Raw genomic sequence first — 16,713 nt, 5'->3', positions numbered from 1 at the left:
AAATTTCAAAGCAACAGCTGGGCCTCTTTGACATTTCCCCCTATAACTGTATTTCACAACTTCATCATTTATCTACCAGATGCTAAAAAAGAAAAAACAGTTTCTCTCACTGAGAAACACAAATTTATGAGCAAGATGTATTCATTAAACACATCAATAACCATCTAAATATTTTCTTAGCCAGATTTGTACTGGGTTAGCCCTAAGGCTCTCTTTCTGTTCTCCCTGGAAGACAAGCTGCAGCAGATACGTGTCTTGTGTCTTGTGTTGCTTCTAGTAAAGAACCCACATGTGTTCTGGGGACAAAACCCAACAGATTATCCCAGTGAGATCTCTCCTGATCTTTTCCCCAAGGAGCAGAAAGAGGTTATACCCAGCACCCCAGAGAGCAAGGTGGGTGGGTCTCTCTTGGTTCTTGAAATTTTCACTCTGTTTATGTCCTTTCAGATAAGAAATTTGATGTGGACAAGCGAGCAATGAATCTCGGGGATTTTAATGATATCATGAGGAAGGATCGATCTGGGTTCCGTCCACCTAATTCCAAAGACATGGGAACCACAGATAGTGGGCCTTATTTTGAGAAGGTGAGTTGAATTCTTTAAGATAATAATTCAAGAGAACTGGTTTGGTTCCCATTGTCAGATTTTGATAACTGATTCTGGACTCAATGAGTAAAGCACAAAACATCACTTGCATTGAAGTGGTGACCTGAGAATAGGTGATTGGGCAGGATCTAGAAAGGTCTGTCTTTAGCATGCGAGTATTGTGACCAAGATCTAGGTTTTGAAATATTCATGAAGTTTGATGGGTAATACACACTCAAAGCATGTAGAGGAAATTTTAGAGATAAATTTATTCTGAATTATTTCCCCCTCTTCTGCTCTGCAACTACAAAATACATTTTGGGTATTGTGCAAATACTTGTATTTCCTAAGGCCTTGCCTTCAGTTTTGAAAGAACTCTTTTTCTTTCCCACTTTCCTAGTAGTTTGTATTTAGTAACAGTGGTGTACTTTTCAAATTCTCAACTATCTGATGGAGTCAAATAATTTTTATCTTTTTTTTTTTTAATTTTTAACATTTCTAAAGGAAAACATTGTTCCTTGTTTCAAAACACCAATTTGCAGTGCTCCTGGTCTTCATAAAGCAGTTAAGACAAAAATGTTTAGATCTGGCACCTTTTTGACATCACTGATGCTGGTCCAGGCAGCAACATACTTCTAAAGAAGATTACCCTGGCTTCTGTTAAAGGAGCCACACAGTGAGAGGAATCAATATTAGATGCAGAAAAAAATAAGTGTCTGGCAACATTTATCTAATGCAGTGGACAGAATGTGAAAAGAAAACTGTTTCAAAGAGCATGATAGATAGTATCTGTTGGGCAGAGTGTGATGGTGATTATCCAGATTATTATCCAGATTCCATCCTGGGTTATTGCTAATACGCTCTCACTTTGTTTATTCCTAGTGTCTCTCTCTTTCCCTTCTTGCATTCTGTTGCTTCACTAACCAACACTCATTGTGATTGGCTAACTCCTACTACCTTTCAGCTGACTTTGCCTTTCTCCAATCAAGATGGGTGCCTTGGGGATGAGGCTCCCTGCTCTCCCTTCTCCCCTTCTCCCAGCTACAAGCTGTCTCCCTCTGGTTCCACACTACCCAACGTCAGCCTTGGAGCAATCGGCACAGGGCTCAACCCCCAAAACTTCGCTGCTAGACAAGTAAGGAGGCCTCTCAAATTTGTAACTGCTTGGCTATGGCCTCGCCTTGGCCCTGGTCTGCAGTTTATTGCATTATTTGTCTGTCTCTGGGAAATTTGTTGATTACTGAATGCACAGAATGATACTAAGTGTAGGTTTTAGATCTTAGATCCCATAGAACCCATCTCTCTCCATGTTTCTCAACATAGATTTTATTTTAAACCTTTTTAAAAATTTGATTTCTCATTTTTGCTCATGAATTCACATTTAATAAGTTAACTAATAACTGATGGGAAAATGTTAATGAGGCCACCGTAAATACCTTATATGATCTAAGTTAGCAATATGTGCTATTTTTAGCATTAGATTGGATAACAAGTAATACTTTGGGGGTCTTTTCAATTTAATATGCCTGCTAATCAAAAAATAACAGCAAAACTAGTAAGATTCTTATTTGAGGGCTACAGCATCCTAAAATGTCATGTCTTTAAGTTTAAAATACAATAATTACCCAAAAGAAGAGCTCTTTCTCAGATGTGGTGGCTTCTTTGGACCTAAACAGCCCCTTGCTAGGTAGGATTGCACCTGGATGTCCTCCAGGGAAGGGAAGGGAAGGGTTGGTAACCTGCTGCCTTCTGGCTCTCTCAGGCCTGAGGGGGCACAGCAGGATTCTTGTCACTCCACAGTCTGTTGTAGTCTGTGGAGAAAGCCAGGAATTTGGAGCAACAGTGTCTTTGCAACAATAACTCTAGCAGGAATCTCACTAGCTACCACTCTGGGAGCCCCCACTATCACTGTGTCCTTTACCCCAGGGTATCATAGGAGGACATTGATTACAGTGTGTAATTATTAGTTGTATTCTGTATGACTATCATATAAACATTGAAGGCTGACATAAAGCAGTTCTTCTTAGACCATAGTCTGGGTGCTCCTAGGCATTTATGTCCAGTTGTTGCCCTGGCACATTTTAAAATGAGGATTATACTGTGTCTATGTGTTCAGATTGGTTATATCTGGACTGGGAATCATAAGTAAATTTTTGTTTTCTTCCTTTATTTTTCACTGTTTTTATGTTTCCACAGAGGATATGGATATATATTACTCTTATATTTTGAGTTGAGATGTGTAAAATTTTCATAATATTCTTGGTTAATGCTGATGATAAATGTGGTCTAAGATTGCATAATTATCAGAAGCCGTTAGTGTATACTCTTGAGCATAATAGACCATCCAAACTAGTTTGGCCCTGGACTTTACGAAAAGATCATTCGTTCCTCCTTGTTTTTGTTGTTTGTGCATTGCTACAAAGTCTGTTGTTGCCCACCTTGGTGCACATGTTCTGTCCAAATAAAGCAGTTTCATTGGACCTGGAGCAGCCCCATGCTCTAGGTCTTCTTAGGCTATCCTCATTCAGAGTTAATTGAATATACTTCATAATTAAAAGTAAAATTCAAGGTTTTTATTTTCCAAGTTACATAAGATTTCAATCAGCTTGCTGCTTTTGTTTTAAATTAATAGATTCTCCTGAGTTGAACACTGGGGTTAAAGCACATATTACCAATTATTATGAGGACTCCAGTTGTCTTTGAAGCCTCACATACAACAGTCAAAACTTGAGTGATAGCCAGATAAAGCAATGTTAGCATACATACAAGATTTGGAATACTGTTGTCTTAATTTCTAAATTTAATTTTTTAAAAGGCCAGATAAATAGGATTTCCCTAATACTGTGTACAACAGCAAATCCAAGCCAAGAAAATAAGCACTGTGGTGCCAAGATTCCTTATTAAGGTAGAGGGAAGGCATTTTTGATTGACTACTATTTTCCATTTCAGATATATCAATGTTTTATGTATAGCTTTAGAGATCCTTAAACTTTAATGGGAAAGGTAGAGTCTTGTCTCCTGGAAAAAGGAAAGTGGGGGCTTGATTTTACCAAAACTTACAGATACAGATTCTTTTTCCCTTATCAAAGGGAAGGTTGAAATTTAAACTGACCCCAAGCCAGATAAAGTGGCATATGCCTGTAGTCCCAGCTAGTTGGGATTCTCAGGCGGCAGGATTGCTTGAGCACAGGAGTACAAGGCTACCCTCCCTGCACAGCACAGCAAGACCCTGTCTCTAACAGGTCACTCCCAGGGGCTGAGGATATAGCTCAGTGGTAGAATGCATTCATAAAGTCCTGGCAGCACCCTCACCCTGGCAAAACCACCACCACCACCACCACCACCAAAAAACCCTTCATAAAATTGTTTCATTTTTGCCAAAACATGGATTCTGGGAAAGATGATAGCTACCATCCAACAATTGATTGTGAATAAATGATATTTAGTGGCAAGGTAATTACTTTGAGAGTAAAATATGAGAATGATCATAGCACACTATTCTTGGTGAGATAATATTCTCAGGGATGATTGGTAGCCAAGCTGTCATCTGAGAAAAGTTAAAGCCGATGTGTTTAACCTTAAAGTGACAGTTTAGTGAGTAATCAGGAGGAGTGGAAATATTAGAGCTTCTAGAATTTTTTTTTAATATTTATTTTTTAGTTGTAGTTGGACACATTACCTTCGCTTTATTTATTTTTATGTGGTGCTAAGGAATGAAGCCAGGTCCTTGCATATGCTAGGCGAGTGCTCTACCGCTGAGCCACAACCCTAGCCCAAAGCTTCTGGAACTTTTTGGAAACAAAATTTATGGTGGATCTTTGTTTTTTTTTAATGAGACACATAGGTTTTAATTGCCATTTCTACTTTATTTTTATGATCATTCTTATTTTCAGTGCTTTTAAGTTCATTAATTTACCTGTAGCAGTCCCTTAATCTGTTCTTGAATCATTAAATCATCAAAGTATCTTTAGTGTTCTAGAACTTAATGATTCTATTGCAAAATTCTTGAAAATTGCCTTATCCCTGTGGTAAGCTAAAGGTGGGGACTTTAGTTCAGAGTTTGTACACTCAGCATAAGCTGTGCAAGCAGTGGTGCCTCTTTCTTTGCTGAAGATAATCAGTGGGATAAATTAGTGGTTCATGGATGTTTGCAAATGATGTATGCAACCTACAGACCAGGGCTTTATTGAGTTCTGGGAATGCAAAGAGGGAAGGATTAAGTTGGTGGTAGAAAGACAGAATGGAAAAATAATTGTTTTAACACAGTTTGTTAAGTGGTGTCATCAAAGTTTCAGTGTTTGTTAATCTAGAGGTGAGCTCAGTTGCTTTACCTGTGGAATGAGGAAAGTCTTGGGAAAGCCATCCTTGACAAGGATGACCTTCTGATTTGCATCTTGAGGGGGCCAAGTGAAGATGGGGTAGAGAAGAATCTCAGGCAGAGGAATAATGTCAGGTTATAAAACACTGTTTTTTTGCTGAAGGACTTTCCTTTAGCTAAAAACAAGTTAGAAAGGCACAGTGCAGCTGTCTCTAGCTGTCATTGTAACAGGGGAGATGTGCTTGGGGAGGTGTCTTCCAAAAACCAGGGAACTGAACTGATTTTTAACTAGACTTGAAATTTATACATTTGAATGAGAAGTTACAGGTGAGTAATGTTTGCTTGGTATCCCTAGAATGATTTTTACTTTTCCCCTTTCTTTCTTTTTGATCTCACTGTGTGATTAACGTTTCCTCATCTAGCAAAGAAGGGGTGGAGCAGATCCAGGACAGGGAAGGGCCTTTGGAGATTTGAGCATGTCCTCGTGGCACTCAGCTTACTGTATTACATGGCAGCAATTATGTGGTTCAGCAATTCAGAGAAGAGGAATCATGGTGTGATTTTTACAACTGATAACTACTAATAAGCGTGTCTTTCTATTCTGGTGTCTTTTAAGATGGATCTCAGATTATAAGGTTTGAGAATAAATTGGGTAATCTGACTCTTTAAAAATTAAGTAATTTAATCTTATATTGCCTGTACCTTTCAATAAAAGAATGTAGTGCTGCTTCCAGCACTTGGCTCAATTTGGCCCTTCAGTTTGTGTTGTTTCTCATCCTGCACAGATGGTGACTGGTTTGCTCATAACTTGATTTGAGTAATGTTGCCCACCCAGCACTCCCCAATGAGTGTGAGTCCATGGGGCACAGATCATGATTCTTTTTGAGAGGTAGAAGCCTGAACTGCTTCTTACTTGCGTTTTCTCATGTTAATAAAAAGCCTTACTGGTGCTGTTCTTTCCCTAGGGCGGCAATCACGGTTTATTTGGAAACAGCACAGCACAATCGAGAGGCCTGCACACACCAGTGCAGCCGCTGAGTTCTTCTCCTAGTCTCCGGGCGCAAGTGCCTCCCCAGTTTATCTCCCCCCAGGTGAGCAACTTTGGTTCACAGTTCAAAATCAAAAACTGTTCTTAACAGTTATTACTAGTTATTAATAAACTGGTTTGTGATTGTAAAAGGAATAAAATAGTTGCCAGTCAAAATGGGGAAAATCCACATGCTGGAGCTGGGTTCAAGATTTTGGGGACAATATATCAAACCTCCTTTTTATAGCATCATGCATATGAACAAAGTAGGTGGTTTTGCATGAGAAGTTGTTGTTGTTTTTTGTTTTTGTTTTTTTTTTTTTTTTGAATTTTTTTTAATATTTATTTTTTTTTTAGTTTTTGGTGGACATGACATCTTTGTTTGTATGTGATGCTGAGGATCGAACCCGGGTCGCATGCACGCCAGGCGAGCACACTACCGCTTGAGCCACATCCCCAGCCCCGAGAAGTATTTTTTTTTTAATTTTATATTTTTTTAATTGTAGTTGGACACATTACCTTTATTTTCATTTATTTTTATGTGGTGTTGAGGATCGAACCCAGGGCCTTACATGTGCCAGATGAGCACTCTACCACTGAGCCACAACCCCCGCCTGAGAAGTATTATTATTCCTTTTGAATCTTCTAATTTTCTAATGAAATCACATGTAACTAAAACTACTTAATGAATTCTGACGTAACAACCTTCAGAAGCTGGTTGCCCTCAAGGGTTCAGCTTTAGATAAACAGAAGCACTGTCAGACTGCTGGGTTTTTCTTAGGAATTTTGAGGAACCATATTCCAAAAATCTATGTAGATGCTCAGGGTGGGGGAGTTCTAGAACTGATGAAGAGGCAGAAATTCCTGGGCTAAAATCTAACTCATCGAGTAGCTCTGTGTAAGGTACAGTCATTTGGATACCATAGGAAGTCTGCAGGTCTATTTCTTCATGGGAGCTATGCAATTTGGTTTTGGGGAAAAGAGGAATGTAGGTGAGGGATTTGTGTCAGTCTCCCACACACTCCTCTGATGGTAAAATCACTAGCAGATAGTCAGTCTGATAAATGTCATATAGCAATGTTTAATGGTGTTTGGGGAATCTGGTGAGACTTCGCACTATCAGTGACATTTAAAATGAATCTTGAAGAATGAGTCAGTTTTCTGGGCACAGTCAGATTAAAGAGACCTTCCAGGCTACAGGAGCCTTTGTGCAAAGGGACATGATATCCAGTACAATGTAGCATGTTTGGGGAAGTGCAGTTTGTTTGAATAATTAGTTTAAGCTGGTTGAAGCATATGTATACTCATGCATGCTATCTAGAATAGAATAAGAAGAAACTAGACAGAGAATTTGGGACAAAATTTGGCAAAATTTAGTTTGCCTTTTTCAGGTATTTGGCCCTTGTCGTATAGCCAACCCTTGTCATTGTCAGCCTGGTTTATAATCAATATCTGGGCTGCTATTTTTGCCTATCTTGGGCTTTGGGACCTGGTTACCTCCAAGTGATGTATATGTGTACCCTAAATTTTGACTTTTGCTGTTATAGATAATGTAGGGTGGAGGAGGGTTTTCCAGGTGAAAAATATTGTGGGCGTGTTCTGTATTGGCTCTGTATCTAAATCTCCTCTCTTTTACAAGTTCCTCCTCACTTTCCCAATATTTAATTATCAGAATGTCTGATCCTCAGTTCTCCAACCTCTTCTGCTCACCATCTATAGCTACCACTAGGTGATGTCACACAGTGGAATCACTTGAAATACTGAGTACCAAAATTGTGTCTACAGCTCACTTCTTTTTTCTCAACTCCAGGGATGGCTTGCATCACCAGTGGGATGCTTACCAGTACTTCACATTAACACATCCAAACAGAACTTCCAATCCTACCCTAGATACCATTCAAAAATTTCCTCATCTTCCAAGTAAATGGGCACCAATTCTGCAAGTATTCAGGCCAAAGACCTTAGAGCTAGTCATCAAGGGGTCACATTTAGTTCATTACAGATCTCCCCTTAAGAACTTTATCCAGATTCTGACTGTTCTTACCTTCTCCATTGATAGGGCCCCTGATGAGGCCACCACCATTCCTCTCCTAGATTATTGCAAGGGCATCCTGCCTGCCACCTTGCTTCATTCCTGTCTTGCTTTCTCCAGTCTAAGTCACACAGGGCTCTAGCTGGAGATGGAGCTTGGAGGTAGAACACTTGCCTACCATAAATAAGGTCCTGGGTTCAGTGCCCTGCACCACAAAAAAGTAAATCAAACACTGGCATCCCATTTCCTTTTCCTCTTTCTCCCGTAATGCTGGGGATTAAACCCTGGGCCTCACACATGCTAGGGAAGTGTTCTACTATGAGCTATATTCCTAGCCTTTTTAATTTGTATTTGGAGACGGGGCCTTGTTAAATTGCCTTGACCTTGAATGTATAATCTTCCTGCCTTAGTCTCCCAAGTTGCTGGGCTACATACATTGTGCCACCTCCAGGGCTTTCCTTGAACTTCACAGACCCTGCCGCTGAGCCACACTCTCATGTTGATCAGTCTTAATGATATTTCATCAGGTACATTTACCTTTATTTACTTAATACTCTTCCCCCAATATTGAATATTAAATTGTTTCTAATTTTTCATTATTATAAGTAATACTGCAGAGAAATCTTTATATAAGAAACTTTGCCCAGAGTGATGTTTTGGGATCAAAGTGCACGGCATTTTTCGAAGTTTTGATAAATATCAAATTCTATATCCATTTTGACCACTTCATAGGGGAAGCCAATATTTAATGTAAGCATGCACAGCAGACACTCAAAACTCATCTTTAAATTTGTTGCAGTGCTGAGGATGAGCTCAGTCAGTGGTATAGCACTGGCCTATCTTGTGTGAGGCCCTCCGAGGGGGCCCCAATACCACAAAACAACCAACTAATGATTTGTTACCAGTATTCCAGCCCTCATTGTTTCTACTGTTGTCATTTTCCTCCAGTCACTCAAATATGCAGAAAGTAACATTCTAGCAGGCTTTTGTCTTACCTTTAAATTTTGCACCTGCAGTGCTTGGTTAAATGTCACGTTGATTGCAACAAGAGCTTTACTTTCACCAGCCCAGCTGGAGATTGAAGGGCTTTTAAAACAGAGTAATTATCTCCCTGCAATGGGAATGTGCAAACCTGCACTTTAATTACTCTGCAACCCAGGTATGAACAGTCATTTGCCAGGAACTTAGTGATGCTGCTCTCAGTTCATGGGTAATTCTTTGGAGGGATATGGCACATCTGCAACCTGTAGAAGGGAGTAGTTGAGCAAGGCTAGATAGGAAGTCCTCAAAAGTGTCACTAGTCCCCAGAGTCATCAGTGGTACTAGTTGAATATAAGCATGCCCCATGTTAGCATATTTATCCTTTTCTTTAGTCTTTCTGTAACTATCATTAAACATTGTCTTGTTTCAACTTGCCTTTTTTGTACTTTAATTGTATAGTATATAGGCCCCTCCCTTATTTTTTTTCTGTCTTGTTCCCCTGCCTTAGTTTTTTTTTTTTTTTTTAAGACCTGTATTTTATTTATTTACTTTTTTATGTGGTGCTGAGGTTTGAAACCAGTGCCTCACACTTGCTACCAGGCACTGGTACAACACCAGCCCACCCCTTATTTTTACTTGACATTATTTGTAAGGTTTTCCCATGTTCTTTTGATTAATTATGGTTTGTATAATATTCCATGATAAGAGTATAATATAATTTGTTAATCTTTCTACTACTGACTACTGTTTAGACATTTGGGTTGTTTATAGATGTTTGTTATTAGGAACAGTGCTTGTGTGAAAATCCCACCTCTCCAACCCCGTGGAACAAGGGATTAAACCCAGGAGTACTATACTGCTGAGCCATATCCCCAGTCCTTTTTTATTTTGAGACAGAGTCTCACTAAGTTGCTGAGATGGGCCTCAAACATGCTGTCCTCCTGCCTCAGCCTCCTGAGTTGCTGGGATTATAAGTGTGTACCACCATGCCTTATAACTGCTGTGAATATTCTTAGATTTATCTTCTAGAATGTGTTTCTCTAGGATATGTACTTTGAATGGTGCTAATTTTGAGTAAAAGGAATGGTGGTGTGGGGGATACTTGGCTCTGGGCCAAAGAGTTAATCAGAGTCCAGCTGATTTCTTCAGTGGAGCTGCTTAAACCAAAGGAAAGGAAAATGAAAGTTCAGACAAGCACCATTTATTTTGAAGGCCAGAAGTTTGAAAAACAAACCAAGTAGACGAGAGCTCCTACAAATCATAGTACTTGGAAGGAATTTGGAAATAATATGATAGATTACAAATTTTAAATTTTTCAATAGCCACATTTAAAAACAAAGAGAAACCTGCAGGATTTTAGTAATATATATTCTTTAACACTGTATATCCAGAATTATCATTTTCTCATGTAATTGATGGCTAATATTATTATTGAAATTTTTGCTCCCTCCCATTCTTTGAAATCTGATGTGTATTTTACACTTAAAAATAAGTCTCAGTTTAGACTCTTATGTCTCATGTGCTCATTAGCCATAGGAAATAGTGAATGTATTGGGCCACAGAGGTCGAGAAAATTGTACCAGTACTATATTCATTTCCTAGGGCCAGCACAACACATTACTACCAATGAAATGGCTTAAAACAATAGAAGTATATTCTTGGCTACTTTTGGAGACTTCGGATCTGAAACCAAGGTGATATCACAGTTGGCTCTTGCTGGAGACTCTGAGGGAAGAAAGTCTGTCCTGGTGCCTCTCTCCTAGCTTCTGGGAGTTACTGGCACTCCTGTGTCCCTTAGCTTGTAGACATCATCATCTCTGTCTCCATATTCACATGGTCTTCTCTCCCCAGCTATCTCTATATTTTATATGGCTTTCTCTACCTACCCCCCCACCTCCCAAATCCAGAGTCCCCTCTTCTTATAAGTACACTAGTTACTGTATTATAGTCCACCCTCATCTTATAGCCTTTGCTAAACTTGATTACATCTATAAAGACTTATTTCCAAATAAGGTTACAGCCTAAATTTCCAAATGAACATGAATTTATATTAGGGGAACACTATTTAACCAACTACTGTTGCCAAATCAATGACTAAGATTCACACAGAAAGCGGTATGTGGAACTTCATGGGTATTGAGGTATATATAGTAGGATAAGGCTGTAAGAGACTGGTTTGGAATATGATTTTGATAGCACATGGAATATCTATTCTCATCCTCCAGGGGCGGGGGACAACTCTTATTACAATGAGGATAGAATTATTAGGTCAGAGACAATGACATTGGTGACATTGGTTATCATTTGGGTGAATTCAGAGGAGAGGTGATGAAGAGTTATTATTTAGGGATTATTGTGTAGGGGTGTGTTCCACACGCTAGCCATAAAACTGGTGCAGACACAAGATGGACAGTAGGGGTATGTTCATATTGTGCTTACATCTGCAGAATTCCAAAATAGGAAGTCAGACAAGTATATATGTATGTATGTATGCATGTATATATTTTTGGTATTGGGAATTGAACCCAGAGGTGCTTAACCACTTGGCTGCATTCTCAGCCTGCCATTTTTAAATATTTATTTATTTATTTGAGACAGGGTCTTGCTAAGTTGCTTAGGATCTCACTAAGTTGCTAAGGCTACCTTTGAACTTGTGATCCTCCTGTCTTAGCCTCCCAAATTGCTGAGATTACAGACATGCACCACCATGCCCAGCCAGACAAGTTTTTAAATTGGATGGTGATGCTTGATATTAGACATCATCAACATTTCTTCGAAGATGAAGAGGGAACAACTGGGAAAACTGTATAGTTTTCTTAGCCAGAATGCTTTTTCCAAAGTGATAGAATCGATAGAAGTAAGTACATTTGACTGAGGTCCTGGTTTAAAAAAAAAAAAAAAATAGTTGATAAGCCAATTATAGAAAACCTGAATTTGGTCAGATGTTTCCACACTAGAAAGGGTCAAAGAAAAGATGGGCATAAATTCTTGAAAATGTGGCAAAGAGTGACCTAAAAGCAAAAGGAAACTGAGGAATATGACTTTGATTGTGATAACAAAGAGATGATAGGGTTTTTTTGATAGTTTTTTTTTTTTTGAGAGAGAATTTTTTAATATTTATTTTTCAGTTTTCAATGGACACAACATCTTTATTTTATTTTATGTGGCGCTGAGGATTGAACCCAGCGCCCCGCACATGCCAGGCAAGCGCGTTACCACTTGAGCCACATCCCCAGCCCCTCTTGATAGTTTTTAAATGGGCATTTTCAGAAGATGGAAAGTAAGGGTGAAAACAAGGACGAACATGTGTAAGTGTTGGAGGATTAAAACAAACAAGCTGAGGCCTACAGAAAAGGAAGATTCAAAGAACTTTCAGCGTTTAGTTTGGTGCAATTTGGTGACTAGAAAAGGAATCCTTGCTTAGACTAATTGTATAATGCCCGTCATTATTACAAAACAGGCTGAGATGTAGCTCAGTGGCAAGCGTCTGCCTTGCATTCGCAAAGCCCTGGGTTCGACCCCCAGTTCCAAAAACGAAAAAAAAGAATCCCACCAAAAAAAAAAAAAGAGAGATTTAAAAAAAAAAAAACCTTTTGGGCTGGGGATGTGGCTCAAGCGGTAGCGTGCTTGCCTGGCATGTGCGGGGAGCTGGGTTCGATCCTCAGCACCACATTAAAAAAAAAAAAAAAAAGATGTTGTGTCCACCAAAAACTAAAAAATAAATATGAAAAAAATTATTACAAAACAGAAGTAACATTTTATTACTTTTGTCTTTTCTGTTAAGAACAAGAATGTTCGAGGATGAGGGTTTCTTAGCTCAGTGATAGAGTACTTGCCTAGAGTGTGCAAGGTCCTGAGTTCAGTCCCCAGCATTGCCCCAAAAAACTCCATATGAAACCTAAAATGAAGAATGATCAAACCAAAAGGTCTGTGTCCCTGTGGGTGGAGCGGCTTGAGAGCAACTCTGATAGTAACCAATAATCACAGCTTGCTACCAAGGGGGGTTTGGTTTTTGGTTTGTTGTTGGGTTTGGGGGATTTTTTTCCCCCCTAGGCAGGGTTCCACTGCATTATCCTGGCTGTTCTGGAATTCTAGTGGGTGTAAATGATCCTCCAGCATCAGCCTCCTGAGTAGCTGGGACCATAGGCACGTACACATGGCCCAGGTTTTAACTTGTCATTCCGTTCACTAATTGGTAAAAGCATTCGATCATAAGAATGAGGTAGGTTGTTGTACTTCTCCGCCTCAGAAGGTCAGTTGACATGCTCTCTTTCTGTTTTAGACAAAATGGAAAAGCACAGGCTAAATGTTAAAATAGTTGTGTGAATTACTAAATGGCTATTTACAAACAAATCAGTTTCAGGTTGGAAGGAAGTTTTTAGTAGCATACTAGTAAAAAAGTCCTCAGCTCTATCAAGTTCTGCATTCTCATCAGTGAGCCAGTAGGGGGCTGGGGCCTGGGAATAAGTTTAATAATAATAGGGTAGAAAAGAATTGGGTGGAGTGATCTGAACAACTTAAAATATAATAGAGGGCTGGAGATGTGGCTCAAGCGGTAGCACGGTCACCTGGCATGCGTGCGGCCCAGGTTCGAACCTCAGCACCACATACAAACAAAGATGTTGTGTCCGCCGAATACTAAAAAATGAATACTAAAAAAATTTGGGCTGGGGATGTGGCTCAAGCGGTAGCTCGCTTGCCTAGTGTGCGTGGGGCCCGGGTTCGATCCTCAGCACTACAAACGAAGATGATGTGTCCACCGAGAACTAAGAAAAAATAAATAAATGTTAAAATTCTCTCTCTCTCTGTCCCCCTCTCTCTCTCACTCTCTCTTTAAAAAAAAAAAAATTCTCTCTCTCTCTCTAAAAAAATATATATATATATATAATAGAGGCTCATTCATTTCATAGATATTTATCAAGCATCTACTGTGTGTACACAGATAAATCTAAGGTCCTAAGCTCAGATCAAAAATAAATTAGTAAAATTTCAAAACCCAGCTGCTAGGGCTGGGGATGTGGCTTAAGCGGTAGTGCGCTCGCCTGGCATGCGTGCGGCCTGGGCTCGATCCTCAGCACCACATACAAAACAAAGATGTTGTGTCCGCCAAGAACTAAAAAATAAATATTAAAATTCTCTCTCTCTCTCTCTTTAAAAAAAAAAAAAAAAAAACAGCTGCTGAGTGCAGTGACACACACTTGTAATACCAGTGACTTGGAAGGCTGAGGCAGGAGGATCACAACTTTGAGGTAGCCTCAGCAAGTTGGTGAGATCATTCCTCAAAATAAATAATAAAAAGGGCTGGAATGTAGCTCAGAGGTAAGAAACCCCTAGGTTCAATCTCCAGTACCAAAACAACAACAACCAGCTACATGGGTTAAATACTAAATTCTATACCAGGGAGCAGAAGATCTTAAAATATTGCAGATTTCAATTGACATTGAACTCAGTATTTGAATTGGGTGTGCAGAGGCGATCACCAGAGAAACTGAGATCTAGACATTTTTACTGAAAGCCTGACTCTGGGCAGAATGGATAGGGGTAGCCAGGTTGGCTTGGTGTCAGACCCCTCTCTAGAAAATAGCTTTCTGCTTTGCTCTGTGCATTGAGAAGTAGTAAGCTGCAGGATAAAGAAGTGAATATGTTCAGTCCGAAGGTGAGATGGAAGGGATCTGTGTTCATTGCCTCTGAACATTTAAAGAACCATCTTGTGGCATAATATGAACATTTATGGAATACATTTCTAAGTAACTTGAAATCTTCAAGCAACCCACCGAAGTTGTTGTTATTCCTGTTTGGAGATAAGGCAAGAGAGTCTCAGAAAGGTCAGATAAGTTACTTGCTATGTCATAAAGCTTAGAGATGGCAGAGCTGGGATACATGCCCAGGTATGCTGCCTGTAGCACTATACTTGTTTTTTGTTGTTGTTTTCTTTTGAGAATGAGGGTCTTGGTTTAGATTGTTTTTCTTGTTGTATTTTGAGGTGAGGGTCTCACTATATTGCCCAGGCTGTTCAAGTGATCCTCAGCCTCCACCTCCTGAGTAGTTGGGATTACAGCTGTGCCTCTGCCCCTGGCTAGCGTCAAACCTTTGAGCTTCCTGCCCTCAGAGGAGAGGTGTTAGGTTTACATGGTCCAACTGAGCTGCTGCTTTCCTGGATGAAAATGGCAGAAACTCACTTCAGCTTACATTAGAGACTCTTAGACAAGTGGCCCAAAGGTGGGAGGCAGTCCTTTCCCTGTCACCAGAGCTTCCAGCAATCCAGCCTGACTACTGAAAGTCAGGAGAAAGGAAGGAGCTGGGCCTTAAACTTCAGGCTCTATTCCATGAGCTCTTTGCAGCTCTATTTGGTTATCAGAAGTCATGAGTGGAAACACCAGTGTCTCTTTACAAGTTAATATTTTGTTGTTAGCTGTGTAATAGAAGGACTCTCTTGTAAGCATTTACTTTCTGTATAGTCAGGTGTATTTTGTTTGAAGGCATGTTTCCACTAGTAATTTTTTTTCCCAAAAAAATATTTTTTAGTTGTAAATGGATCATTTATTTACGTGTGGTGCTAAGGATTGAACCCAGGGCCTCACACATGCCAGGCAAGTGCTCTACCACTGAGCCACAACTCCAGCCGCTCCACTAGTAATTTCTTTCTTTCTTTCTTTCTTTCTTTCTTTCTTTCTTTCTTTCTTTCTTTCTTTCTTTCTTTCGAGAGAGGAGAGAGAGAGAGAGATTTATTTTTCAGTTTTCAGTGGACACAACATCTTTATTTGATTTTTATGTGGTGCTGAGGATCGAACCCAGCGCCCCGCGCATGCCAGGCGAGCGCACATTATCGCTTGAGCCACATCCCCAGCCCCACTGGTAATTTCTTAATTACACAAATGCCCTATCGTTGTTGGTATTTTTATTGCCGATGTCTCCCTGATGGTAAAACTCATCATTTTTCTTGTAGAAAATTGAAAAGTCTGAGAATTAAAAAGCCCTTTAAAATCCCACTGCTCACAGATGATCATTGTTAACATTTTGGTATATTTCCTGCTAATATTTTTTAAGGAAAACATTGGCAGTGTTTGCTTAAATGCATCAAGAGTGTTTTCACAGAAAAATAAATGTTTTGTTTTGATAAATTCTGAGGCTTTCCCCTCCCTTTTGTTTTATTTGGCTAGGTTTCTGCCTCAATGCTCAAGCAGTTTCCCAACAGTGGCCTGAACCCAGGTCTTTTCAATGTGGGGCCCCAATTATCTCCTCAACAAATTGCCATGCTGAGCCAGCTTCCACAGATCCCCCAGTTTCAGTTGGTAAGTAGTAGGTTTTCCTTTAATAACTAAAAAGGCTATTTGCTTTTTTTTTTTTTTCCTTTTAACTTTGATTTCCTTCATGTGTCTTTGTCACTTTTTATGTTTGAAGAGCATTAGTTCAAACTTTTATGCAAACTGTTGCATTTCCTTAAAGGTTGTTCTATCAGCTAAACTGAAGATAAAGGTAGTGGTACTTCTTTATTGATGCTTTTGACTTGGTGACGTGCATGTCAGCGAACAGGCCCTTATAGTATTCTCTGAAAGTCAATCTTAGTATGCTTTGGTTCCCTCTCTTCTCTCCTTGTTTTATAGGCATGTCAGCTTCTCCTACAGCAGCAGCAACAGCAGCAGTTACTGCAGAACCAGAGAAAAATTTCTCAAGCAGTGCGCCAGCAGCAAGAACAGCAGGTTCGTGGATGGGAAGGGTCCCCTGTGCTCTGTGTGAGGGGTGCCTCTACCTTACCCTCTGATCCCAGAGT

The 16,713-nt window shown here is 39.7% G+C and overlaps 1 protein-coding gene across 6 annotated transcripts in view; it reads left to right on the top strand.

Annotated features, from left to right (window-relative positions):
- Tnrc6b (trinucleotide repeat containing adaptor 6B) overlaps positions 1-16,713 on the top strand; it is a 248,970-nt gene that overhangs the window by 198,555 nt on the left and 33,702 nt on the right. For 5 of the 6 annotated variants that reach the window (XM_078052688.1, XM_078052690.1, XM_021724406.3 and 2 more), the window contains 5 exons: positions 448-584; positions 1,549-1,719; positions 5,868-5,993; positions 16,103-16,234; positions 16,547-16,642. In XM_078052688.1, coding sequence (XP_077908814.1) covers positions 448-584; positions 1,549-1,719; positions 5,868-5,993; positions 16,103-16,234; positions 16,547-16,642 — 662 coding nt within the window. The remainder of the gene's footprint in view (positions 1-447; positions 585-1,548; positions 1,720-5,867; positions 5,994-16,102; positions 16,235-16,546; positions 16,643-16,713) is intronic. The other variant, XM_078052689.1, reaches the window with a different exon arrangement.

Source organism: Ictidomys tridecemlineatus, chromosome 6 (genome assembly GCF_052094955.1).
Source record: "Ictidomys tridecemlineatus isolate mIctTri1 chromosome 6, mIctTri1.hap1, whole genome shotgun sequence".
NCBI classification, from domain to species: Eukaryota; Metazoa; Chordata; class Mammalia; order Rodentia; family Sciuridae; genus Ictidomys; species Ictidomys tridecemlineatus.
This window is presented reverse-complemented; position numbering and strand designations above follow the sequence as displayed.